The sequence below is a fragment of the Taurulus bubalis genome (genome assembly GCF_910589615.1).
Source record: "Taurulus bubalis genome assembly, chromosome: 7".
Taxonomy (NCBI): domain Eukaryota; kingdom Metazoa; phylum Chordata; class Actinopteri; order Perciformes; family Cottidae; genus Taurulus; species Taurulus bubalis.
The window spans coordinates 21,040,540-21,066,545 of record NC_136595.1 but is presented as its reverse complement, the minus strand read 5'-3'; the positions used below and the strand labels follow the sequence as shown (position 1 = coordinate 21,066,545).

At 42.0% G+C, this 26,006-nt stretch overlaps 2 protein-coding genes across 2 annotated transcripts; both read left to right on the top strand.

Annotated features, from left to right (window-relative positions):
- The first annotated feature begins 160 nt into the window (after window positions 1-160).
- safb (scaffold attachment factor B) lies at window positions 161-9,970 on the top strand. Its single transcript, XM_079221066.1, has 21 exons — window positions 161-369; window positions 659-755; window positions 2,504-2,568; window positions 2,698-2,970; window positions 3,066-3,125; window positions 3,231-3,270; window positions 4,079-4,487; window positions 4,838-4,881; window positions 4,963-5,069; window positions 5,238-5,387; window positions 5,994-6,079; window positions 6,348-6,397; window positions 6,521-6,594; window positions 6,717-6,859; window positions 7,093-7,219; window positions 7,414-7,610; window positions 7,826-8,003; window positions 8,243-8,325; window positions 8,426-8,484; window positions 8,749-8,803; window positions 8,927-9,970. Exons 1-21 carry the CDS (start codon window positions 220-222, stop codon window positions 9,045-9,047), a joined length of 2,568 nt encoding a protein of 855 aa, XP_079077192.1. The 5' UTR covers window positions 161-219; the 3' UTR covers window positions 9,048-9,970.
- A 9,265-nt stretch (window positions 9,971-19,235) lies between these two features.
- Window positions 19,236-25,690, top strand: lpla (lipoprotein lipase a; the record flags this gene model as incomplete). The annotated part of the gene is made up of 10 exons (XM_079221145.1): window positions 19,236-19,344; window positions 20,247-20,452; window positions 21,026-21,205; window positions 21,824-21,935; window positions 22,704-22,946; window positions 23,362-23,604; window positions 24,327-24,447; window positions 24,756-24,938; window positions 25,082-25,189; window positions 25,300-25,690. 10 exons carry the CDS (start codon window positions 19,236-19,238, stop codon window positions 25,349-25,351), a joined length of 1,557 nt encoding a protein of 518 aa, XP_079077271.1. The 3' UTR covers window positions 25,352-25,690.
- Window positions 25,691-26,006: the final 316 nt, after the last annotated feature.

The following is a 26,006-nucleotide window of genomic DNA, read 5'->3' as shown; positions in this document are numbered from 1 at the left end:
TCATGTCACATCACAGCCCACGTTGTGTGATTTCTCCTGAGCTTGTACTTGTCTCTGCACTGCGCCTGCGCCGTAAAGTCAACTCGAGTGGCTCACCACGGCCTCCATTTTGCAGTATTTTTGCAAGCTAACTGCTCCCATTCGTCGTGCAGCATCAGTAAATAACGTGCATTGAAAAGGATTATTGCAAGGGGAAGAGCTATTTTCACGGACAAAACGATGGCTGACCCATCCGCAGACGTGAAGGTTGAGGGCGCAGAGGTCCGCAAACTGTCTGAGCTGAGAGTTATCGATCTGAAGGCCGAGCTGAAAAAACGAAACCTGGACATCACGGGCGTCAAAAGCGTGCTGTCTGAGCGCCTCAAAAAGGTCGTGTAACTGTTTACTTTTGAAACAACTAGGACCTGCATGTCTCTAATCCAAGTGACCCGACGTTACTGTCGAGGCCTGTGTTTTGTGGCTTCGTAAACGTCCTCAAACCAAACGTACGCTAAACGTAAAGCTAACGTGTTAGCCTATGAGGCCCGCTGAACCTGCCTGTGCGCTAGCTAGCTAGCAGCCAGCTAACTATCTTTTCATCTGCCGTTGGTTTTGTGCTATACAATGCTTCTGATGTGCGCAGTATGTTTGAAGTGTCCGTGTCTCTGTAATCAAACAGGCAATCGAGGAAGAGGGTGGAAATCCTGACGAGATAATAGTCGCTACGGAGTCGACCCCGAAGAAATCTAACGTGACACCGAAACGGCCTTCCAAAGGTAAAGGACCCACAATACGTCAAGCGGACACCGTTTAACATATGCTGTGAATATCTGTACTATCTGACTCTTTACCAGTACGTTTCCCAAACGTCGAATGGTCAGCTGAAGTCACTCTGACTCGACGTTATTAAATTCCTGGGGACAGAAATTATTCTAGTGTTTGAATCTTCAGTCAGGTTGCATAACGGATGTAACTTAAACGTTCCCAGTAGTCTCTCACCAAAAGTTAATGATTATAATGTCAAAGAAGGTGAATGACATGTTTCACTGTATTTATTTTCCATTCGCTCAACTGCACAGGGTACAGTTCCTTGGGCACGTTGGAGTGAGGAGTATTGCTACTATTGTCTTATTCTCAGGTGTCAAGTAACCTTACTTAAGTGGAAATTTTGGGTATATTTATTTTTCAGACGACTTTTTACTTCTACTCCTTACATTTTAACGCAAATATCTGTACTTTCTACTCCCTACATTTTAAAAATAGCCTCGTTACTATTTCATTTTTTTTAGTTTGTTTTCACTGCGGCTTGTCATCGTTCAAAAACACACACACAAAAAACCTCTCGGCCCCGTTGCCCACAGATACGTGCGCGCGCACACAGGTGAGCGCTGAGCACATACACCAGCGGACAAAGAGCGTCGAAAAATATGTCGCGTGAAAAGTAGACTGCTATATCTGCGTTTTAAACGCTCCCAGGGTGAAGATGCAACAGCAGACACTTGACACTTAAAGTGAGCCTTTTTATACAGGTGATGCGAATTTGGAAAGTATTAGTAGTTGGTATTGCAATGTGTTATGGTGTTAGTTCGACCAAAATGTAGATACAGTTACAGAACCTTTTTAGATGCTTACATGTAAGACCTGTCGGTTGTATTGGATTGCAATACGATTGTTCATCGCCTGTCAAATCTGACACACACTAAAGTATTCTTTGATACCTGTAAGATGGTATGAGCTATTGGTCTAAACCAGTGGTTCTCAAACTTTTTTGTCACGTCCCACTTTAGAGATAGAAAAATGTTCGTGCCCCAACAAAATTGTAACAAAATGGTCCATGCTGAATTTTTTTTGAAATACCTTTTTGTGACTCCTCCATCTGTGCTTTTTCAAATTATAAAATAAAGAAAATTGCAATCACTTTCAAGTAAACCAGATTGCTTTATCAGACAAAAACAAATAACATGTGCAATCACTTTGTTAGAACAATGCAAATAAAGTTCTGTGCAAAAAATAGCTAATATTTGGCCCAACAACTTATTGTGGCTACAATTAACCTGTTTTTGCACTGAATGTCTTTTCAAGATAATAACAATAACGTACAACCTGTGCAAAACAAAACCAGATGTGTTCAGATATTTGAGCCATCAAGTTTGATCAGTATTAGTAAAACGGGGGGTTGCATACCGACAGGCCACTCAATTCATGCTCAATGTTGAGCTTAGATCTGTATACTGTTTTGAGACGCAACAGCAGAAAAGCCGATCTCACAGAGTTGTGCAAGCGAAACCTGTTAACGGTGTAACGTAAATATTTCCACGAAGGTACAGGCATTTCGCCATGTATTTATTGATGATGTTTTATGTCCAATTACTTTTGTAATATGTTCTCAATAAAGGTCTTGAAATAAAGAAATTATGCACTTCCCCCACACCTGCACCCCGCCTGTAATACCTCCGCGGCCCACTAGATGGGCATGTCCCGCAGTTTGAGAACCACTGATTTAAACTAAATGTATTTACTCTAGATACAAGACAAGAGAATGATGAACCAGAGGAAGGTACAATCGAGGAGGATTCTCACTTTGGCCAGGTGAGCTTCACTTCTTTTCACATGTCTAAGCACTACTGTAATGATGCTTTGGTATCACCCCTCCTTAACAACTGCAAAGTTGTTGTTTTTTGTGAGTGTTTTCAGCAAATTTCCTCCTCTCTTATTCAGGAAGAGCCTCAGGATGATCATGAGAACATGCAGGAAATGGACATCCTCGACATGAACATTCTGGATGAGACAGAGAATGACAACGGGATACCGGCCGAGGATGATGATGATGACGATGAAGCCGAGAATTGTCACTCTGACGAAGATGCGCTGTTGAATGAAGCACATGACGAAGATGCGCTGTTGAATGATGAACATGGGGAAGACGCACAGTTGAAAGAACAACATGACAACAGGACCCTCGAGTCAGAAGATGAAGCAAGAGGCCCAGAGGTGAGAGATTAGACAACACACCTATCTACTAATTTTGATCATTTATCTGTCTAAATGCTGTTTTAATATGACTGCATTTGTGCACATTTTCACAGATGGAGGAGTCTGAGATGTTAGATGAGACTGAAAAAACACTATGCTCATCAATCGATATGGTATGTTCCCTCACAGATATTTCTCATGTTTGTAAAGGTTGCGATGCTGCCGTAATGCAAACTTTCCCAAACTGTCACCTTCATTAAGACATTCTTTTCTTTTAGGCTCAGGATCCAGAGGCAGATGACGTGCAAGAAGTAACAGGTACTGTAGAAAATGGTTTAGAAAAAGGTGGAGGCATCTTTTTAGTGTTGAGCTTGGAATGCAAACACTTAGTTTCAACCAGGAAGAGAGACTGGAAGCCCGAAGGGAATTGCTGGCTTTGTGTTGAAATTTAGTTAACCACGATTAATAATTTCCCTGGTAAAAATGTTGATTTAAGTTGCCAGTTATGCTCTTGCAGTAGTAAAATAACAGTGGTTAACAATTTGATGCACATTGACAGCAATTATATTTCATGGTCAGGGAGGTGTGAGCTGTTGCAGGTGATTGCAGTGTTTCTAGGTTGCCACATGAAGAACAAGACAATGAAGATCCATCAAGACTCATCCACTATTACAACTTTTTAAAGACTCTGACTCGGAAATCAGCTGGATATGAAAGCACTGGACACGAGCCAATGTTCTTGGCATCATCACGAATGGACACTGAGGAAAGTCAAAGGCTGAAAGAAGATGGACTGCAGCAAGAATCTGCTGCTGCACTGCTGATCTTGTGGCTCTCTTCAGCACTGAACTCTTTGTCTGCTTTGGATCAGGTGAACACAGTGAAGTGGTTCAACTTGAAAAATGAGCCCAAGTGTTAGTCGCACTAGTTGCTGAGTTGTCCTCCACCCTTTGGGTTCTCTTCCAGTCTCTCGTTAGGGTCTACTTCATCGTTTTAATACATAGTTCTAAGAGCACAGGCCAGTGGTCATGACGTTCCTAATCCAGGCCTTGCCAGTTCCTCGTTAACCATTGCTGTGTTTCAGAAGTGATTAAACTGTGCCATTCTATTCCTGTTAAATCCGTAGAAAATGACAAAGTAGCCGGCTCTTGTTTATCTGAGCCACTTAACGAAGATCACCAGCAGAGCCTCGAGACGAGCCCTGAAGAAGAGCAAGCTGCCACCGCCGGAGGGGAAGACAATGTGTCCGAGAACGCCGCCTCTGGAGATGTGGAAAGCGCCATGGATGTTGTTGAGACTCTCACCAAAGAGGTTGGGGATGCCCAGAATGCCCCAGAAGAGACATTTGACGCTGAAAACAAAAGCTCGCAGGCTGTTAGTGTAAGCGAACAAGGCGCTGTGGGTGAAACTGTTGATTCAGAAATGGGGTCTAAGAAGGGTGAGGAGGATGAGAAGACAGAAGAGAAAGCTGCTGCGGACTCAGCCTCCACAGTGAAAGAGTCCTCTTCTGTAGAGGGCGATGATCAGAAAAAGAGGTTTGTTGCTTTCTGTCTACTAGAAACCAAAATGGCTATCTCTGTTGCATTGGCTCCTTTGTGCTAGCAAAATTTGGATGCTCTTTGGAGGTAAAAAACGTTCTGTGCATTTGTCTTTGTTTTCATTTGTCATTCTTTACGCTCCCCTATCCCACTTTATTACCCATTAACGAGTAATGGGATTGCCATATGGTATAGCTCCATTTACTCACTGTTAAATCACTGCACTATGGTACATGATGGACTGGTCACTGTCGGTTATGTATTATACCATAAAACACATGGTGTATGTGGAGAGATGCCAGGTATTTCACTGCTGTATGCTCATTGCTTTTTTTCTTTGTCTCTAGCCCTGAGGAGAAAGATGGCAAGACTGAGTCAAAAGATGAAAAGGGTGAGTGGATAAAGTGTTTTTTTTTCTGTCCCGGCCTTCAAATTTAGTGGATATATGCTCATTAATTTATTGTGTTTGTAGCCGCTGGAAGCGCTGCAGCAAGCAGTAGCAAGAATCTGTGGGTCAGTGGTCTGTCTTCCACTACTAGAGCGACTGATCTGAAGACTCTCTTCAGCAAATATGGCAAGGTTAGTCCACGCAGACTATCCCACACCGTCGTCAAAAGGCAGAGAATTTACTGATCACTTGTATTTTATCTAAAATTGAAGAATTCATATATTTTTTTCTTACATGCCCTGGCCATCTGTACCTTTTTTGTCCCTGCGTCCCCTCCTCTATCTCGCCATTTCCTGCAGGTTGTTGGTGCTAAGGTGGTGACCAACGCCAAGAGCCCCGGGGCTCGCTGCTATGGTTTTGTCACCATGTCTTCAACAGAGGAGGCCACCAAGTGTATCAGCCACCTTCACAGGACTGAGCTGCATGGCAAGATGATCTCTGTGGAGCGGGTGAGTGTCGGTGTGGTCCCACCCAAATGATCACCGTATAGATCCGAGTGAATCTTACATTTTGTTATGCAGAACTACATTTTTTGTTTAACTTATGTTTGAATTATGTTTGCTGTAATGGGAGAATTTAAAACGTTCTGCTAACCTGACAAATACTATCCTAATTGCACTTGACATGCAGTTCTAAATAGAAACCCATACAGAAAGAGTTTATTTATTACAGTATTTTTTGCCTTAAACAATACATACGCTTAAGTCATTAAGATGAAAGTCCAGAGGAAGAAGCCCAAAAGTTGATTTTCCATTGCAGTTGTAATCTTGAGGGTGATGCTCTCTAAAATACAAGAGTTCATCCTTGAAGTCTATTGTGAAGCTTGTACTAAGTAGAGACATGAGTGGGTAATAGTAGGTAACACAAGGCTATTGTTGCATTTAATAGTTGTATCATTTTGTTGAAGATTAGAATCCAGAAATGAATTAAGTTAAAGATAATGCATAATCAGCTACCTAAAAAAAAAAAAAAGGTGTTACTGTTCATTTTCATTGCAATGTGTTCTGTTCATTTGAGCTTTTGTGAATAAACACGTTTCTGGTTAAACATTACAGGCTAAAAATGAGCCTGTGGGGAAGAAGCCAGCAGACAAGAATGATGACAAGAAGACTGGCGACAGGAGACACTCCTCTGACTCCAAGTAAGACCACTTACTGTTGCATCTCTGAGAATAGTCTCCTACTAAATATGCCCCATCAGCTCTGTATTTTGGTCCGGTGTGCTTTTAAATATGACGGGTACAAGCATTTTTAGAATGGCATGCCCCAGTAATAACCTACAACCACAGTAGTTGGATCTCCTCAAGTGATAAGCTATCAACTATGTGGGAGAAAAGTAAACCATTCACTGAACTGTTGATTAATATGTTAGTTGATACTGCACTGGCTCAACCGTTCATGTTTCTGTAGATCTGAAGGAAAGGATGAGAAGTCTGAGGGAGACGGAAAAGATGGCAAAGGTGAGAAATGTATAATTATTTCCAGCTTGTATGAAGGGAAAAAGTAAATGCAGAAGAAAAAAAAATCTCTTCTCCAAAACATTTTCCTATTTTCTTGACTGTATCAATTGTTTGTGTGGACAGGGAGAAATGAGAGGACCGTAGTTATGGACAAATCCAAAGGAGAGCCTGTCATCAGCGTCAAAAGCAAGGAACGAGTACGTAAACGAAAGCTTCTTCCTCACAAGATGGCACTAAAATATGCCGTGGTCATTTATATGCTTGCAGAAAAAGGTGTTATTATTATTTTACGTCGTCTTTCATTATCTCCTCTCTCCAGAGCACAAAAAGCCGGGACCGCAAGTCACCCAGTAAGGAGAAGAAAGAAATCTTGTCGTTCGACCAGATCAAGGAGCAGAGAGAGAGGGAGCGCCAGAGACAACGAGAGCGAGAGGTCAGAGAGGTGGAGAGACGCAGATTCACGTAAGGACCATTCTACCTGACCCCACCATAGGGCTTAATAACACATAATTCACTTTTAATAAAGATCTTTGATAAGTTAGTTCTGTAATGAGAAGGGCTCTAAAATATTCCTTGTTGAAGGCTGAATGAATGACCTTTTGCAGCAGTTCGTACAATATGATTTTACACTGTTAACCTATACTAAAACATGTACATGTGATGCGGAGAGATTGATCTTTGTCATCTTCTTTCAGTGACCGTGGCGACCGTGACAACCGAGACAACCGTGACAACCGCCCGGACCGCGAACACGAGCGAATCCGTCTGTTCCGAGAGAAAGAAGAGAGGAAACACTTGAACCGGAAGAGAAACTGGCTGGAGGTACTGTCAGGCATCTGTCACCCACATTACCAACATTTTTATCTGGTGCAAATCTTACAAAGACTGTTGATTTTCATATAAATATCAGTTATTAGATCGTTTTGCTCCCATATATCAATGAAATGTCCTCGTCAGCCTTGCTTTCCCACGAGTTCCGTGTTTCTCACTTTACCCATGAACGGTTTGACTCCCAGGTTGAGAAGGAGCGCCTGGACGCGGACCGCATGGAGCGTCAGTTCTTGGAGCGGGAAAGGCTACGCATCGAGTACGAAAGGCGGCGCGAGCAGGAAAGGATCCTCAGGGAGCGCGATGAGCTGCGGCGGCAGCAGGAGCAGCTGCGCTTTGAACAGGACCGCCGCCCTGTGAAGAGGCCCTATGATGTAGATGGCAGGTAAATAATAACTGACATAGTGTAGTGATGCTGAACAGGATGATGATGATACATGAATGTATTGCTTGGCAGAGATTGACGGTTGGTAAAAATATTACCAACCGTGTTCACCCCCCAAATCTTATAAAAATTCCCCAGATCTTGAATGTGTTGTCTAAATCAGATCAGATGGATTGAGAGCAGCTCAGTAGATGAACTTCATGCTCCTCTTTCAGGAAAGACGACTGGCCTGAAAAGCGCATGGCCAGTGATGACCGCTACAGCCGTTCAGACTTTGGTCGCCAGGAACGTTACCAGGACTTTGACCACAGAGACCGGGGCCGTTACCAAGACGACCTGATGGGGGACAGGCGAGACAACACTCGTAGCGTCGGTGCAGACAGAGACAGTCAGGTAGGAAGTGTTGAAGTTAAGATGCAACCCATGCACTCACTACAGTTAAAGCATAACTCCTCAATGGGGAGAAGTGTGACTGTGTGTGTGTGTGTGTGTGTGTGTGTGTGTGTGTGTGAGACTCTGTGTGACTGTGACCTCATACTGTCACAATGGATGAATGTTTTCAGTAAAAGTGTCGCAGCTGTGCAGGAACACAGAGGGAATTAATCGTATCGGTCTCATGTCCTTTCTTTCAGAACTTCTCAGACAGGTCAGAGAGACATGGCAGAGAAGGCCGAGACTCCTGGAGTGGAAGCTTTGACAAACGCGTCAACCCCCGGTTAGGCTTCAGTTCAAGCCACTTAAAAACCCAAATAGTGTCAAGTGCTGACTTTTTTTCCTGGAGGGAAGAAGTAAAATGTAAATGTTTTTTGTCTCAGGGAAGGAGGTCGAGACTGGGACTCTAGTCGGAAAGTAGATGGCGACAGAACATGGCAAAGTATGCATACTTGTGTTTTATTGTAGTGTGTAATGATTGTATGATAGTTATACTGACTGTTTTCTGTGATACCATGATGTACATGTTAAAGTAAAGTAGCTTTTAGCCGTCTGAGGATTGGAGTGTAAAATGGCATTATTATAGTAGCAAGCTCAGGTGAGGGATGATGGTGCAACGTGCCCTGAAACTATAGTTTGTTTAGTACGTAATGGCAAGACTGACTCGCACCTATTCCAGGTCTGATGTTTTGCTTTGATGTTTCAGGTAGAGACGGGGCCATCCCAGGCCAGAGCCACATAGCTCGTGGAGGACTGGCAAGGTTAGTAGTGACTATTAGCTGGATTTACGCCTCTCTTAAAAAATAAATAATATTATCTGCTTTTTATTTTTACATTATGATAGAACAGTATTGATCATTGTGTGTCTGTGTATTTTTGTCCAGTGGCCGCGGAAACTACATGAACACAGGAACGTCTCAGTCCCTGTCCGGAGCGCTCAACAGGCAGAACCAGCTGATGCAGGGCAGCGGGCTGCAGGGCGGAGCATTTGGCCGACGCTACTGATCCGTCTGATGACAATAGTAGGACTGTTTAAAAAAAGAGGTCGTATCAGGACGGATGTGACAATCTTGTTTTGTACATTTCTTTTAAAACCAGGAATTCTTTTTTGACACAATTCCAATCCAATTTTTGATGGAGACTTTTTATTTTTCTCATCGCTTCTCCTTTTTTTGTGTGTGTGCGTGTTGTAGTGATCGCCTGCCTTGTATTTATCATTCAGGCCAACCTCTCTTGTTAGTGCAACACAACTACTTGCCAAGCATGTGTTGTATATGCAGGTCGGCCTGTGGCGGAGTCACGTCAGAGCTCTGTGTTGTGAATTAAGATGTTTCCTAGACACCTGGGTCAATAGACCTAACCTCACCAGTCTTCTCTCGCTGTATCCCAGTTTGTCTGAATTGATGTGGAGCTTTTTCCATTCTCGTTAAATGAGCCTTTGTTACAATTTAATTTCGTCATAGCTTGAGGCTCCTTTTTGACAACATTTAAAACGGCTCTTTGGAGTTTTGCTGATGAGTAAAATGTTTTAAAAAGTAAATTCATTCACATTCTTATTATCCATGGCATTCTAAAATACATTTCTATTGGTCCTTTTTTTGTATTTTGATTTGTGATGGTTGAATAATGGTTCATAAATGCCCCCAGGACTCGGTGTTCACAAATGATGAAGATCTGTTATAAAATCTAAATCTTAAAATTTAATGTATTATGTTTCAGCCTATGTTTTCTGTAACTCAAATGTATTTGTTTTGTTTTTCATAAAAGTGTTAATATTTAGTTAGTCCTTCTGTTTGGTTAATTTAACACCCTGCTCTTAATAAGAATAATAGCTGTTGGTGTCTCGTGGAGCTGAGCTGTAAAATTCACAGGATGAAATTGACTCTAAATAAAAGATTTTTCATCTTTTTGCAGTGATGCTACTGAAACTAATGCTCCCTGACTCTTATTTTAAATTTCCAAAAGTCAATGTCAGGGGCCCACAATTTTAACCTCTTTTTTCACTTGAAATGCAGCGTTTTGCCAGCATTGAATGGTTTGATAATAAAATTAGCCTTCATCAAAGATGTAATCATATGTGATTGGGGATAGTACTTTATTGACAACCTCCATTTTAACATTAGAAAGCACTCACATTTTTAGGGGTTGAATGGAGCCTGCAACAAGATGAAAATGTTACCGCAATATTCAGTTGAAAATATTTTACAAGCCAGCCAAAACCATTTGCATTGAAATGAAATTTCCAACACTAGATGCATTCAGCAGGACTGAGATCCACCTTACAATAATCATGCCTCTGATAAAATAAGTAACCGCGGCTTGGGATAAGACGTGGTTAATGGTGTCCAAGATGATGACTGATGATATAACAGGATGTTTCCTTCTCACTTAAATGAAATAAAGAAACCACCAAGACGCTGTGATTCTCTTCAGTACTACATACACTGAACATATACACTCTGACTGCTGTTCTGGCCCTGAAACCTTTCCAAACGGCAGAGAGGGAGAGTTCCTCAACTTGGAAGTCCAATGAGAATGGGATGTTTTATATTTCACATGAGACCTTCAGCCTAGACTGAAGAAATTAGGCTAGAAGCTAGTGGTTGCAACAGCAAACCCAATGGGTGGTCTGGTCCAACTGGTTGTAGTCCAACAATGTAGACTTGTGACAGTCACCTCAGTGAGTGTCAGTGTTGCATAACTCATTGCAGAATAGCACATTGTCCAGGATCACGTGTTTATTTGTGACAAGAAAAATGCTCTTCTTGACTGAAAGATGTCATTTTGACCTCTGTACGCCATGCTCGCAGGTCATGAGCTCACTACCTGTCAATATGATTGCCAGATATAGCTCTTTCACTTCTAGCTTCCCCTGGTTCTTATCTATAACTGGATCCAAGTTCCCTCTTTATTTATTTTTGTATTTTCTTACAAATAGAGTTCCTCTCTTCCCACCGATACTCTCCTTCAGTACACTGCGGCTCATTTGTCATGAAGCACGAATGATGAGTCATGTATATAACTGGGAAAGTACTCAACAGCAGGCTGTAAACTCTTAATGGTGTTTATTTGAGCCTCAGGTTTTAATCAACTGAAAATGTGCTAAATGCTATTGAGGCATTCATGTATTTAGCAGTTGCTAACAATGGTGTGGACAAACTTGTATGGCACAAAGGAGGTCTGCAAACTGTTAGGCTCCAACTAAGTCATTTAATTCTTGCCTCAATCAAATAAGTAAGCAAAAATGGGCATTTCTTGTAATCAACTCAAATCATCAACACCTGCTGGTCAGCAAGCCCCAAGGAAAGACAAAACGCCCCACACCAGCAGGTGATAATGATTTGAGTTGATTACTGCCTCTACAAGAAAGGCCTGTTTAGCCACAGATGTTGTGGCAACACAGGTGACCCCCTGTCACTGGTCCAAACCTGCAGGTTTGGAACACCAGTCACACAAAACAACATGCAGCCATGGCACAGAGCTGTGCATTAGTCAGCTTACAACAATCACAGCATCACTGGCCCCCGACCCACCTGTCGACCCTTATCTTGCTGCTTCTTGTGGAAACACAAAAACAGCACAAGGTAATTAAGGTTTTAGGCCCAATCCCATGTCCCCCCCTAAATCCTCAAACTGTGAACCCTCAGGGACTTACTGACTGAGTGTGAGAGGCTGTGAAGGCTTGAAATGGTGTAAATATGAATGGGACAGCACTTTGCTGCAACATGTCATGTGACTATGACATCAAAAAAATATTGTCTAATTGTGGGTATTTATTTTATACTTTTAACTCCCTGATTTGAACGTCGAACCACATTACTTCTCCACTCTTCCATTGGTAACTGCATGTTTAACGTCACATTGCGGGTAATGTGGGTAATTCCCTTGGGCAAAGTCGGCATCTAATCCTGATTTACGGAAAGGGTTTACAAAGGGTTTAAAATGTCTGCCAGAGAGCCCTCAAGCACTCGACGATGTGACAGTGGGACAGAACTAAACCCTGACGGAGTTAGCGGGAGCGCGCCTCAAAATCCGTGAGTCAGTAAAGATGGAGATGGGGATTGGGCCTAAATCCTCCCCGTTTTACTCTTATCGTTTTCTAATTGTCCACTAGAGGGAGTTATATCATCACAAATAGAGGCAAGAAATGGTCTTTCCATTCATACTTAAGTATATGTTATTATGCATATTAAAGAAAGTGAGTGTAACGGTAGAACCAGCTGAAATACTTACTTTCACATGATAAGCAACAATTAGAAATGATGATTGTGTCCTATTGCATCCACGTGGACATGGATGACAGCAGCGCTACATGTGGGGAAAACTTGTGGCAGAAGACTTGTGAGTGAGAGGATGTTGGGGATAAAATGAGGACATGCACCAGTGACAGCACTGCAAAGAGTCCACCAGATGTAGAATGAACAGCTTAAATCAACATGACTGAGCTGGAGAGGGCCAAAGCCACTTCACTTGGACACATACACCCATAAAGGCATGTATGTATGTGTATATAAGCACTCACAATGAGGTCAATATGAAAGGAATGCACACACACACACACACACACACACACACACACACGCACACGCCCACACACACCACTCTCCACTGATCCTCAGCTTCACCCCCGTGCTGTGCAACATCCTTTACCCTGGCCTTTGGAATGTGTGTTTATTTTCTCTCTCAGTCCTGATGTGTTGTCTCACTGAAGTGTCCTCCATGTCTCATGTGTCTCTCCTCTCACACTCATTGCCTGAAGATGCGAATATGTTGCAGAGATGTTTAATTCGGTAATCACAGGGTTAATCTGTATTAAAGGTAATGCACATGTGTGAATGTATGGCAAGAGACTACAGCAGGTGCCGGAGCCCCACCTGTCATCCTGCATGTGAGAAACAGACAAACATGATGGGCCTCACATCGTATTATCACACAGCAGGTTTTCAGTAAGATCCTCTGCCTTGTTCCATCACTTCTATTGGTTCTCTGAATCAGTGGCAGAGCATGTGAATGTGAGACGCTGAAGCGCTCATGTGCATGGGCCCCTCTTATGTTGGTCTGCAATACACCAGACCTGAGCTCACCAGGCGCTTCCTTGGACAGCTGAGGGAAATCACACCTCAAACAGCTCGACTTGCAGGGAGGAGAAGAAGATCTGCAGAGCCTCAGGGTTGTGGTTGTGGGTCAAACACATGCAGGAAGGGAGAGATAATAAAGTAAATAGTTTATCTACTGTATCCGCCCGGCCTTGTTTCTGCCAACAAATGTCTTTTGAGCACATCTTCTTCAAATTGACAATCATTGTCGTGTTGGTGTAATGTTTTTGCAATCCTTAAAAGATATTTATGCTCATGGTTTTAAAGGAATTTAGGCAAAACCACGGGAAGATAACATATGTTTAGACTGGGGGTAAATCCCAGCCAGGTTGCTGGGCAGCAGCACCGGAGGAATGATGCAAACTCAAGACATTGAGCTAAGACAGAAGAGAAGGGAGCGAAGGCCAAAGATGGGTCATCCCAGTCCAAGACCTGGAGAGTCAGACATAAGGCTGCTGTCATCCGGGGCTGTAAGAAGGATGCTGAAAACTGAGGGCAAAGTATGTAACCAAATGTTCTGATGCTTCTGATTCATGTCTCATTTGCAGATAAGATTTGGTTGCAAAATGGTTTAAATAATTCAAACAGCAGAGTCAGCAAGAATTTCAATTTTCTACCCCTTCTCACTGCTTACAGGCCAGACGCCGGCCTCTTCTGGAGCAGTTGAAATCAAATAGTTATGAAATCTTTTCTCCCTCCTGAGTTGGGTCATCAGTGAGTTGAGGAATTATGACTAGACTGGTGCTCACTGTTGCACGCACGGCGACCCAGGTCGTCTCCCCTGACCCCAACATGACAAGCCTCCTGAAACATAGGACTCATTCAGCCCTCTGCGCTGCTGCATTCCTCTCATATCATGCAGAGAAAACACCAGCATACATATGAGCAAAAGCCCTCTTTTTAATGTACAGGCATGACGGAGGAACTGGAGAAAACTACACACACACACACACACACACACACACACACACACACACACACACACACACACACACACACACACACACACACACACACACACACACACACACTTGCATCCATGACAAGAGTGTGTCGGCTTTTGTGTACTGGACACACATAATGTGTGGAAGCTCTCTGTAAGACCTGACTTACGGAGAACATGCAGCAACAGATGTACAGCCTTCAACCCATTTGTTCCTCTGTGTGTGTGTGTGTGTGTGTGTGTGTGTGTGTGTGTGTGTGTGTGTGTGTGTGTGTGTGTGTGTGTGTGTGTGCATGCATGTGTTTTTCCTACTCACACGTATTCCTCTGCACATACTGTACTGTACATGCATGCACACACACTATAGGAGTATATAGGAGTGCGTGCCTCATCCAATCGGCAGACAAAAATGTCCTCATGGTGCCATCTGTACCATGACTTAGGTTTCATACTTTATCTATATATATATTTATATCCTGTATACGTCAAACATTATATACGAAGAAGGCTGACGTGTGTCTGGCTTCCTGCTGATCCCAAGATGTCATCCCACAATACAAAAGGGGAAGGGTTCTCATTTTTAGGCCCAGGCTCAGTCCATTTTCTTAAGAGTTCTCCACTTATTTAGTAATGAAATCCTAGAACATTGTCAGACTCATGATTGATCAAAATCGATGCGGCGACTACAGAAACATTTTTTTCCTTCTTCTCTCCACACATTGTTCTTCCTTCCGTAAAACACGATATAATAGATGACAGATGTTTCTGGCTTTCCACAGATCTCCTCATCCCCGCGAAAGATAAAAAGGCTCACAGCGAGGCCGTCGAAGTGATTTCAGCTGCTTTTCCCCCAACACTGTTCAAATCTAATTTGTAATAATAATAATCTATGATCTCCTGAATCCTACAGAAGTACATTTTGACACAACTAGTTTTTCCGGGAAGAGTATTGAAGATTACTGAAAAGGGAGGACTTTATTTCATGAAACGGACACACACAGTGTACCGCGGACACAAACACGAGACGCTCTCAGTGTATATTAGATTTAAACACCCGAATGTCCCGTGCACACACACACAGTTCACACATCAATTAGTTTTTCCTCATTAAACTGCCGGCACAAGTGTATAACACAACCTCTTCCTGTTGCCCTTGAATAGAGGTATAAACTATTGGCTTCCTCACACACTCAAGTCATTCTGCGGCTCTTTTATTACCGTACTGTGTCTTTAGTAGGAGGCTCGTAAAATACTGAACTCCTACTGAGGAGTTTTTCTTTCTTTCTGTCCTGCCCAGAAAATCCTTTTCTTCGTCTAATGGATTCTGCAATGAAGCTAAAATTCCCTCTGGTGTTGGCAAATTAGAGCCGTCTCTTGAGCTTCCAGGCCATTCATGTGAAATTAACCTTATGATTGGTGAAACCATTATACAAGTTTGTTTTTCTTCTTTGACATTATGCTCCCCAGCTGGTTTCAAGGACTCAGCAGAAATCCGTCTCCTGTTGTGTCTCGACGAGTCATGGCCACGAACGGGAGCGGAAGCATTCAGATAAAGGAGGCATTGACAAATAATACAGTTTAAGGGGCAGAGCAAAAGATGGAGGTGTAGATCAAAATGAAGTCACATGTGTATTAAACATTACTAATACAACACCAGATAACATGCAAGTCAGCAGCCGCATCTCCAGCCTGCAGGAATGGTGTGGAAGCCACATACTGTAAGCACTGTTACCTCTCTGAAAAACTAGCACAGGGCTTGAGGATTCCACCATGTGTGTGTGTGAGAGTGTGTTTGCATGGCTGCTTAAACACATGTTGAAGAGGTTTACGTCCCACTTTCAGAGATTCTATGCGAGCATGACTGTGTGTTGTTGTTATTTGGGATTGAAGTTACACCTGTGTTTGCTCCAGTGGTCGTAAACATGTGTGAATATTGGAGAAAACAGATGGAGTCCAAATGCCATCGCCTCAAACATTCAGCAGATTTACAGAGTCTGTGTTACTCAACACCGCTCTGCTCATAATCTCTCAGAAGTGCAAAGAGAGGAATGTGAAACTAATGTGCAGCCTTTTAGGTTTAAAAGACTCCAGAAGAAAAAGGAATTCCTCCACAGCAGGAAATACATGTTCTGCAGTTATCTTTTAATTTCCTCAGCATACTCTCAAGGTCAAAGCCCAACTAATTGGAGCTCAGAAGGACTGAAGGACATTAAACTGGAACATATCATAAACTGTATACAAGACAAAACACCGCAGGCAGTCTGTCTGCGACGTTACTGACAACCGTTGCATTTCACATGCCTGTTTTCAATCAGCTGCTGCTCTCATTCTCCCCCGTAATCTTCTTCTACGTCACATATTCCTTTTTTTTTTTACTGATGAATACACCAAGTGTTTAAACGTTCATGCCGTGCAGAAACTTGCCAGGGTGTGTCTCATACAGGATATGATATTGCTGCCAGTCGTTTATCTTTGTGGGTCTCCCTTGGGGTCGAGTCCATTAAGTACAGTGAATGATGAAGGATAGGCGTTTCTCCTCTCTCTAATCACTGGGTTGGGCCTGTTGGTCTGGCCATAAGCATCACCTTCCTGACAATCACATGGATACAAACACACTCATAGACATATACTTGAACATGTGAGATAAAAGAAACCAGTTCTATAATTAGAGAAGGAAAAAAAGCAGAAGTTGATGACTAAGGATTAAATTGTGCAGAACATGCTGGTCTTTCATGGAGGAAAGTGAATCAGTTTCTTCCCACTCAGACTAAGCATACAAAACTATGATCAGTTTTCATTTGTGAACATCTCAAACAACTTTCCATTATCTAATAACCTTGAGATTTCATGACTTTCTCAGATTTTATGAGAACTGCTTATAAACATGTGATGTGTCAGCAAATGTAAAAGCTCAGTTTGTGACAAAAGGGAAGGATTACCACTTCAGTACTTTTCTATTTGTCTTAATGAGGTCATGGACAAGGGGAGAAGATATGTGACGGAAAAAAACAAGTGGTTGAATTTGCAGTTGTTGTTATTATTTGCACATACATCACTTGGGTTTGTTGGAGCCCAAACAGTGATGCAGTAAAGCCATGTGTCAACAGAACATAAGTATTAAATGGCTACTATGCAGGTAAAGGTAAACAAGACAAAACGTGAGGGTTAGATGAATGTAACACTTCTCTCTTGCTTCTTCTTCTCTTGTCTGTGGCTCTTTTTTTTTTTTTTTAAAGCAGCACAGAACACTTTAAACAACACGGACCCCTGAGTCACGCTCCACACGTGATATCTTAATCCACAATCTGATACAGTTTATCTCTACGGGTTTTAGAAGAATAATATTTCTGGCGGTGACATCTGACACCGGATTCTCCTAAAACAAACTTTTATCAAGTTTAAAAACATGGAAACTTTATCCTGATGGAAAAACATGTATAGGCTATATAGGTTCATCTATTTTGTTGCCCTGAGTTTGGAGAGAAAACACAATTGTTAAAATATTCTCACGCAGTTGTTTTGGCATGAGCATCAGCATAAAGCTTGTATAGGGGCTCGGACACATTTCCAGCATGCATACTCTCAGTTTGCATGTGTCTTTCATTTCTTCGAAGTTTTTGAGTTTCTTCCGTGCCCCCAAGCGCCGCATAGGGGTTTTACTACCAACATAAAGAATGTACAGACTGTCTTAGCATCTTGTTTTAATTTTACATGACATGATGTACTTTTCTTGATTTATTTTATTTGAAGCTTTTCAAGCGTCCTGTTCCTTTTCAATAATGTGGGATCCAGTTGTGCTTTGTCATTGTTTTCGAGTGCAGACTTAGTGGTCCACCAATGGGAGAGGGGCTTTCAAACACACACCCACGGCGCTCAGAAGATCTGTCAAAGAGGATCACATCGGACTTCAGTGCTCTCTGACTGACAACACCATGGCATCAGTTAGTTAGTTAGTTAGTTACACCTACATCATATAATGTATGTTAATGTGTTTAGAAAAAAAAGAAAAATAATTTAATTCTGGAGCTAGAGAAGTGTGATGCATTTTTGAGTATAAAAAGACGATCATTAATTTGCTTGCGACATACTGTGCTGTTACTGTGATTAAATGGTCTTACTTATCTTTAATTGTTTGTCTTTGATACCCAGGGCTCTTGGAGCGCAGTACTGATGCTGACTGGATTGTCAGTGAAATAAACTCACATTGAATTGCAAGTGACAGAGCCATTAATTCCCTGGATAAAATGTTATATATTATCTTATTCAAGAAAGAGGTACTTGTACGCTACTTGATTATTTCCATTTAGTGCCACTGCACATGATCAGGGTGAAATGTATGATTAAAAAAAAGACCTTATTTGAACTGCTACAATTAGCTTATCTCTTACTTTACAACAAAACATACAATGAGCTTATGAAAACATGTTGCAATGGCATAGCAAAATAAGTATCAACAAACAACAACAGTAAAATCCTGTACATCAATAACACATCAGTCGTCAAATCTAATGATATTAGGGTGGAGGACTCCAGTGGTTTTATTTGATTAATTAATTACTGTTGGGATAGAAGAAGAATTTCAACAAACAAAACATATTTCTAAAATAGATTACCTACCCTAGCTTTATGTACATTTTGCTGAGAATACTTGCATGCTTTTACTTTAAAAGCATTGTTAATGTAGGACTTTTTTGTGTGTAAAATTGGCTTCAAACATACATTCTTGCTTCTTTTTAAAAGCTTATTATATGTTATGAACAAACACATTTTAACAATGAAAAGGAATCGTAAATTCGAAGGCAACTTAACTGTATTTGTCTAAAAATGACAGTGATGTGAAAACTGAAGACAGTCCCGTGCGCTCTCCTGTGCAGCATATTGTGAATGATTATCCTTTAGCGATTAAGAGCTGGGACAAAGTTTAAACTCCGCCCTCAAACTTTCAGCCAATCATGTTTGAATATTCAAATGAGCCACCCATAAAGATGACCTGGAGCGGCAACAGTGACAGACCATAAGAAACTTTACTCCTAAACCACAACTGCATAACACTTTGTGTTTTGAATCGTACGCTTGGATATACAGCCGGTCCGCCGACACCCAGAGCACTTTTGATTCAGAATATTTAAGAAGAAAAAAACACATCTCAATAATATGGGAAAAGAAAATATCTGTTTTTTGTCTGTTTGGATAATTTTGGGAAAAATCTTTGCAACTTTTTCTTCTGACCCTGAACTCACCACCACCGCCACCACTGTGTTTGGTAAGAGCGACCTATCAGATTGTTTGCCTTGAGATAAAGAAGATTTTCATGAATCATCCGCAGCTCTGATGGGGCAGCAATTACACGCGGGGATCAGGTTAATTCCCGCATGATGTTCCGCGTTGACCGCGAGTAACCCCGTGAAACGCGTCCACGGTCCAGGTCTGCATCCTTTTTCATGCCATTCAGGTCCATGTGTGCATGAAGAAAAGCGGCTGCTACGGGCCTTTTGTCTGGAGAGAGAACAGAGGGAAAAGAGAACATTAACTGTGGAAAACAAGAGTATTGAACATTACAATAAAATCGCATTATTTTGGAGCTTAAAATACAAACACATACTCGATGTTTCATTAGAAATAGTTTGTCTTGCATTTTTTGGGGGGGATTTTTTTTTAAACATATCAAGTTACAAAACAAGACCCAGTGGAATAATCTCATTAGTTTAGGTTGTATCCAGTTTTTTTGTTCAACTGAACTTAATCTCTTAAGGAATTCCAGGCTCCTAACAATATTTGAATGTTTAATTCATTTTATTGTGGTCGAAATACAGTGGAGACAAAAGGGGGCGACACTGCCCTGCTCCATGTCTCTAGTGGTTAAATCACACACTGGTGCGATCAGAGGTCAATTCATTTGATAGATAGAAAAGCAGCAAGTTTCTTAGTTTGCATGAAAAAGTTTTCTGTGTGTTTTCTGTTGTAAGACAAGTTTCTCTGCAAGACAGTTTGTGATTAAACTGTTTCAAATTGTTTGTTGTTGTATGGATGCATATAACTGTAAGGTGTACTAATATTATTCTACATTTACTGATTGCCTGGTCAGTTTGCTTGACATGTGCATGCAATCCTCTACAATTCTATCATACCATAATGATCTAATCCACTGCACACTGTTTGTAACAGTAAACAGCACAGTCACCGGTACTCCCCTGGCCACCACTTCTGAATGGATCACAGACTACACTGGCATTGTGTCCAAGTTCTCCCTGCGCACCGTCGACATCCCAGATGAGGACATGTGCTACATCGTGGCCGGCAGGCCAGAAACCATCAAAGAGTGTGAATTCAACTCAGAGACACAGACCTTCATTGTGATACATGGCTGGACGGTATGCTAAACTCAATGCATTTCATGTAGAGTTGTTACCAGCATGCAGTACCATAGAAAAGTATGTTAAAATCACAGGTATCGCAGCAGGTCTATCTTATGGGTGCCTGCTTTGTTAGTAAAGTATTTATTTGTGTATTGTGTATGTAGGTTATGTGCTCTGTTTTTTTTTTTTTTGGTCCTCTGTTGAAACACTTGTAATTCTCCTCTCACTCTGATATTATGAAGTGACATTATACCACCAGTACCAGTTTTAAAAAAAGAAGCCATAAATGTTGAAATTGGGAGCCAAGTTTTTCATCTCATTAGTTTTTAGCCAAGTCCAAACTAATGAGATGAATATAACCGTAAATGCACATTTCAAAGCAGACGGGCTGAGAGCAGTGAGTTAGCTCCGCTCACAGAGCCTGCGTATCCCCCCTTTAATGTGATTTAGTCATGCAACAAGATTTGAACCTGAAGACAATTTGGCTTCTCTCCAACCTCAGCCAGAATGAATCACGCCAACCTGCAGCTGACCTCTGAAACGAATGTGACCGTGTGTGTGTGTATGTGTGTGTTTGTGTTACTACAGGTGACCGGGATGTTTGAGAGCTGGGTGCCCAAACTGGTGTCTGCTCTCTACGAGCGTGTGCCCAGTGCCAATGTGATCGTGGTGGACTGGCTGACTCGCGCCAACCAGCACTACCCGACCTCTGCAGCCTACACCAAACTAGTGGGCCGCGACGTGGCCAAGTTCGTTACGTGGATACAAGTGAGTGTTTTCGTTGATCAGCGTCCAGCTGGCACACAAACAGCTGGATCACATTCTCCTCATCCTCTTTGTCAATAAGTGGAGTTGCCCCACTGCTTTTCATCACCAAAAATGTCACTGCGTCCTACGTTAATCTGGCAGCAAATAAGTGAGAGCAGCCGGAGAATCTGTGACAAATTTGCATTTGATGGTCTAATGCTTTTGAACCCAGTGGTGCTGCTGCGAATATGTTTTCCTACTGGTTATGATTTTAAACGCCCTATAAAGGCGATTTATGGTCGTGCCTGTGGCTCACAGCAGCCTCTCATTGCAAAGCTCAGACTTTGTTCGAGCAATTGAATTGCAGAAAGGGGTATTGGCACGAATACTGCTTTCATTTGTTTGTTCTTTATTTACATCACTTCCAAGTTTAACGCTGGCAAAGCATTCAAGTACACAAATGAATCTTCATCTTGGATTATGTCCCAAACTCCATTAAGACTTGAACAGAGTGCGTTGCCAGGTATAGCCTACTATTAGTTTTAATCCCTCCAGCAAGTCTGTGGGATTCACTTTAAACTGTTTTACGTGATGTCGACATGCTTTTCTGGCGCATCTAATCCATCTCCTCGCTTTCAGAAAGAGCTGCAGTTGCCCTGGGACAGGATTCATCTGCTGGGCTACAGTCTGGGAGCACACGTGGCTGGAATTGCCGGAGACCTCACAGACCATCAAATCAGCAGGATTACAGGTGAGATTGTCAATTTGACCAATGGATCATGATCTAGTAACTTTACAAAGAGTGGGAGCATAGATCTATTTCACTGTCATTGACTTTATCTGCCTCCATTAGAGCAGTGTGTACCCTTCTTTTTACAAATGCACCAGTACATTTACGACCATGTGTATTGTTTTTTTTAACCTCTTGGCTCATTTGACAGACACTTTAATGTCTAAATTTAGTCTCGGAGCCAATGAATTCATGCGTGCAAACATACCATATGGTACAGTAATGTAGCATACAGGCCCTGCTCGTAAAAACAAAAGTGTACACCAGTGAAATATAATCAGCCGGCCCTTCCAGGCCCGTATTGTAAGTGTGCTGTGAACCAGTCGGTGCCAGTATGCGGGTCCGATCACCCCATTTGTCTCAATGGATTTGATTGAGCTTGGACATCTCTCTGACCTGCTTCGAACAATGGCATGTTTACTGTGATCAAAGGCAGGAGCCCATTAACAACCCACAATTACCACTTCCCATTATCCTGAGCTTCAGTGGTGCTGCAGAGCTGCACATGAAGAGGACACCGAAAGAAACACACACTCAAATGTTTAAATGTAGCTTTATCGGTAGATCAGTCCATAAAAGTGTTCATTCACGAGGCATTTATTTGAGCTTTTATGTGTCTTTTATGATCTACACGCTCATTATTTATGGAGAACTGTGCAAAACAAATACATTCTTCTAAAACTGGTGACGCGTTGCTGAAATTTTCCTCCCTCTTTTATTTTTTTGTAGGTCTGGATCCTGCTGGTCCCACCTTTGAGCACGCAGACAACCAGAACATCCTGTCACGAGATGATGCCCAGTTTGTGGACGTCCTGCACACCAACACCAGGGGCTCCCCAGACCGCAGCATCGGCATCCAGAGACCCGTAGGCCACATCGACATTTACCCCAATGGAGGCACCTTCCAGCCAGGCTGCGACATCCAGAATACATTGATGGGGATTGCATTAGAAGGCATCAAGGGCCTCCAAAGTATGTCCTCCAAATACTTCTCACCGTTTGTTCCTCAGTACACTTGTGCTCATGATGATGCTTTGGATCTGGTTACAATTTAGTTATTCTGTAAACTAAACATGTTGGCTTGTATCTGCCCTGATTATTAGACTCCAGTGGTAACTTAAATTTAGGTTGCACTTTTTACTCCGGTTGCTCTTTTTGCAACAATGGTGTTGTAAACTGTCAACATAGCCTTGTGTAAGTTTACATGTGGTCAACAGATGGTTGAAGTCTATAAAAGCTTTCAGGGTACAGATTCACAGTTTTAACCGAGCAAAGCAGTTAAAAGTTAAAAGTGAGAAATACCGTAAAAGCCTCACATGAGGAAGACATTTAAACTGTTTGATGAAGGCGCAGAGGTTTCACAGCGCCTGTCCTCTGTGTGCTTCAGATATGGACCAGCTCATCAAATGTTCCCACGAGCGCTCCATCCACCTGTTCATCGACTCTCTGCTGAACACCCAGCAGCAGAGCCTGGCCTACCGCTGCAACTCCAGAGAGGCCTTCAACAAGGGCATGTGCCTCAGCTGCAGGAAGAACCGCTGCAACAAGCTGGGCTACAACATCAACAAGGTCCGCACGTCCCGCAGCGCCAAGATGTACCTCAAGACCCGTGAAATGATGCCATACAAAGGTAAACACGGGGGGAGAGGAACATGCAGAGAGGTGTTTGTACGCTTTGTGTTCTGTGCATTGCAATGAATTAATACTACTACTGTAGAAAATTCCTGGCTGGGTTTATGTACTTAACCAAGGATAACAAGATTCAAGTTAATGGATGCACATACCTTATTGGAGTAATCCTCAGTGTGTGAGCTTTTGTTAAATGTGCTTAGTGTGGACGTGGCGGCTTGGAGCTGTAATTCATATTAGTACAGTTAGCACTGGTCCAAATAGACTATACACACTATGCTCACACAGTTGTAGACATGTAAGTAGCAGATATTAAGGAGGTCACATGAAGAAGAGGTCATGGGTATTTTAGTTGCCTGGGGCATGCTGAGGTAATGCGACACCACTGCATGTGATACACTATGAATGGATACGTTTATTTAAGGAATTTGGTCAAAGTCAGCATTATTTCTGTGCAAAGATTAGCATGCTTGGTAAACAGTTATTTTGTAATGGATATATATGAGGGTGTGGGACTATAACCAAGCAGGATTTAGCACAAATCTGAGTTTAACTGCAGCACTGTGACAGTCGCATGAAGACAGAGAAAGGTTACGTAAGGGTGGTAAAAGTATTAAACTAACTATAAGTAGTGGTTTATGAGAGATGTAGCCCAGTTGCTGAGAACCTGTCGATCTGCGTGAGATCATGTCTGAAGTATAAACTCTGTTTCTTCTCTTGTAGTTTTCCACTATCAAGTCAAGGGGCATTTCTTTAGTAACGACCAACTGAGCTTCACCGAGCAGCCAATGAAGATTTCTCTGTATGGAATGCACGGGGAGAAGGAGGGCATTCCCTTCGTATTGTACGTACATTACAGCATGATTCTTTTTGCATACTGTCATGTGAAAAACAAAAAAAACTTGTGGAAATTACAAGAAAAAGTAGTGCTTCCTGACTATAAATAAAGGCACCATTGCCATATATCACACACACACACACACACACACACACACACACACACACACACACACACACACACACACACACACACACACACACACACACACACACACACACACACACACACAACATGGAAGCCTTCACTGCATCAATGTAGCAGACAAGCTGAGATGCTGACCTTTGAACGTTGCTCTCCTTTTCGCTCCTCAGGCCGGTCCTGAAAGGTAACACCACTTTGTCGTTCCTCATCACCACCGATGTGGATATTGGAGACCTGATGATCGTGAAGCTGGGATGGGAGAAGGACACAATCATCAGCTGGTCAGACTGGTGGGGCAGCAGCAAGTTCCACCTCAGAAAACTGCGCATCAAGTCCGGGGAGACCCAGTCCAAGTAAGTTCTTAGTCTCCATCACAAAGGCATGATTATCTATAATAAACTAGAATAGATTCATTGACACTTCAGACTGGAATTTTTTTAATTTAATTTTAGGTTTATTAATTAATTTGTACTTTTCTTCCTCCGTGTGATCTCAGGGTGATCTTCAGCGCGAAGGAAGGAGAGTTTGCCGAACTCGTCAGGGGTGGCGAAGATGGAGTCTTTGTCAAGTCAAAAGAAGACAACATGAACCGTAAAGAAAAATTGTAAGTTTGAGGAGAAGCTTCCTGTATATGTTATTTATGGTCAGTTATTAATTGATGTTTTATCAGAAGCAGAAGCTCTCCTGTTCACTGTTGTCTTTTATTCTCTGCAGGATGCACAAGCGGAAAATGCAGGGCAGTCTTTTTGGGCAGAACGATGCTTAAAGTTGCACTTGAACACACATCACGCGCAGCATCCATCTATACACACATAGCCAAAGATGGACCGCACACTGCAACACTGGGAAAGCCATAGCAAGCAACTGGACGTATACTGAATGCTGCCTTTTTTTTCTTCTTCTACATTTTCCTCCTGTTGTGCCTCATGATTTCAACCAACACAACCTTGTCCACAGTGCTGGCAATCAGTCTCTCTCCTGTCTCTTCGCATATCTTCTGCTGTTGAAACATTTGACAGGTTTCTTCGTGATGTGCTCACATATGACAAATGTACACTTTCCGTCGCATTTGCTGCATATCTTTGTAATCCTTTGTTTATGCTTCTGTGGCATATATATATATATATATATATATATATATATATATATATATATATATATATATATATATATATATATATATATATATATATATATATATAGCGTTTATTTTGATTTACTTTTATCCCCTGAAGTGGTGTTTTCTTTGCCTTTGTGAACTTGGATTATTGTTGATATGTAAATGATTCAGAGTGATAGGCATAGTTTAGGCACATCTTTTGTTTTTGTTTTTTATTTCTTAAATGTGCAAAATGATAATTGTGTCTCTAATGTTTTTCTTTGCCGAACTACTAGTTATGAACAATCGACAGGGACCAAAG

Excerpts from the sequence above, each read along its gene's own strand:
- safb (XM_079221066.1), top strand. The coding sequence starts at position 220 with ATGGCTGACCCATCCGCAGACGTGAAGGTTGAGGGCGCAGAGGTCCGC. Across the intron at positions 2,569-2,697 it reads AGGATTCTCACTTTGGCCAG|GAAGAGCCTCAGGATGATCA; the intron begins GTGAGCTTCACT and ends TCTCTTATTCAG. Across the intron at positions 8,485-8,748 it reads TGGCGACAGAACATGGCAAA|GTAGAGACGGGGCCATCCCA; the intron begins GTATGCATACTT and ends TTGATGTTTCAG.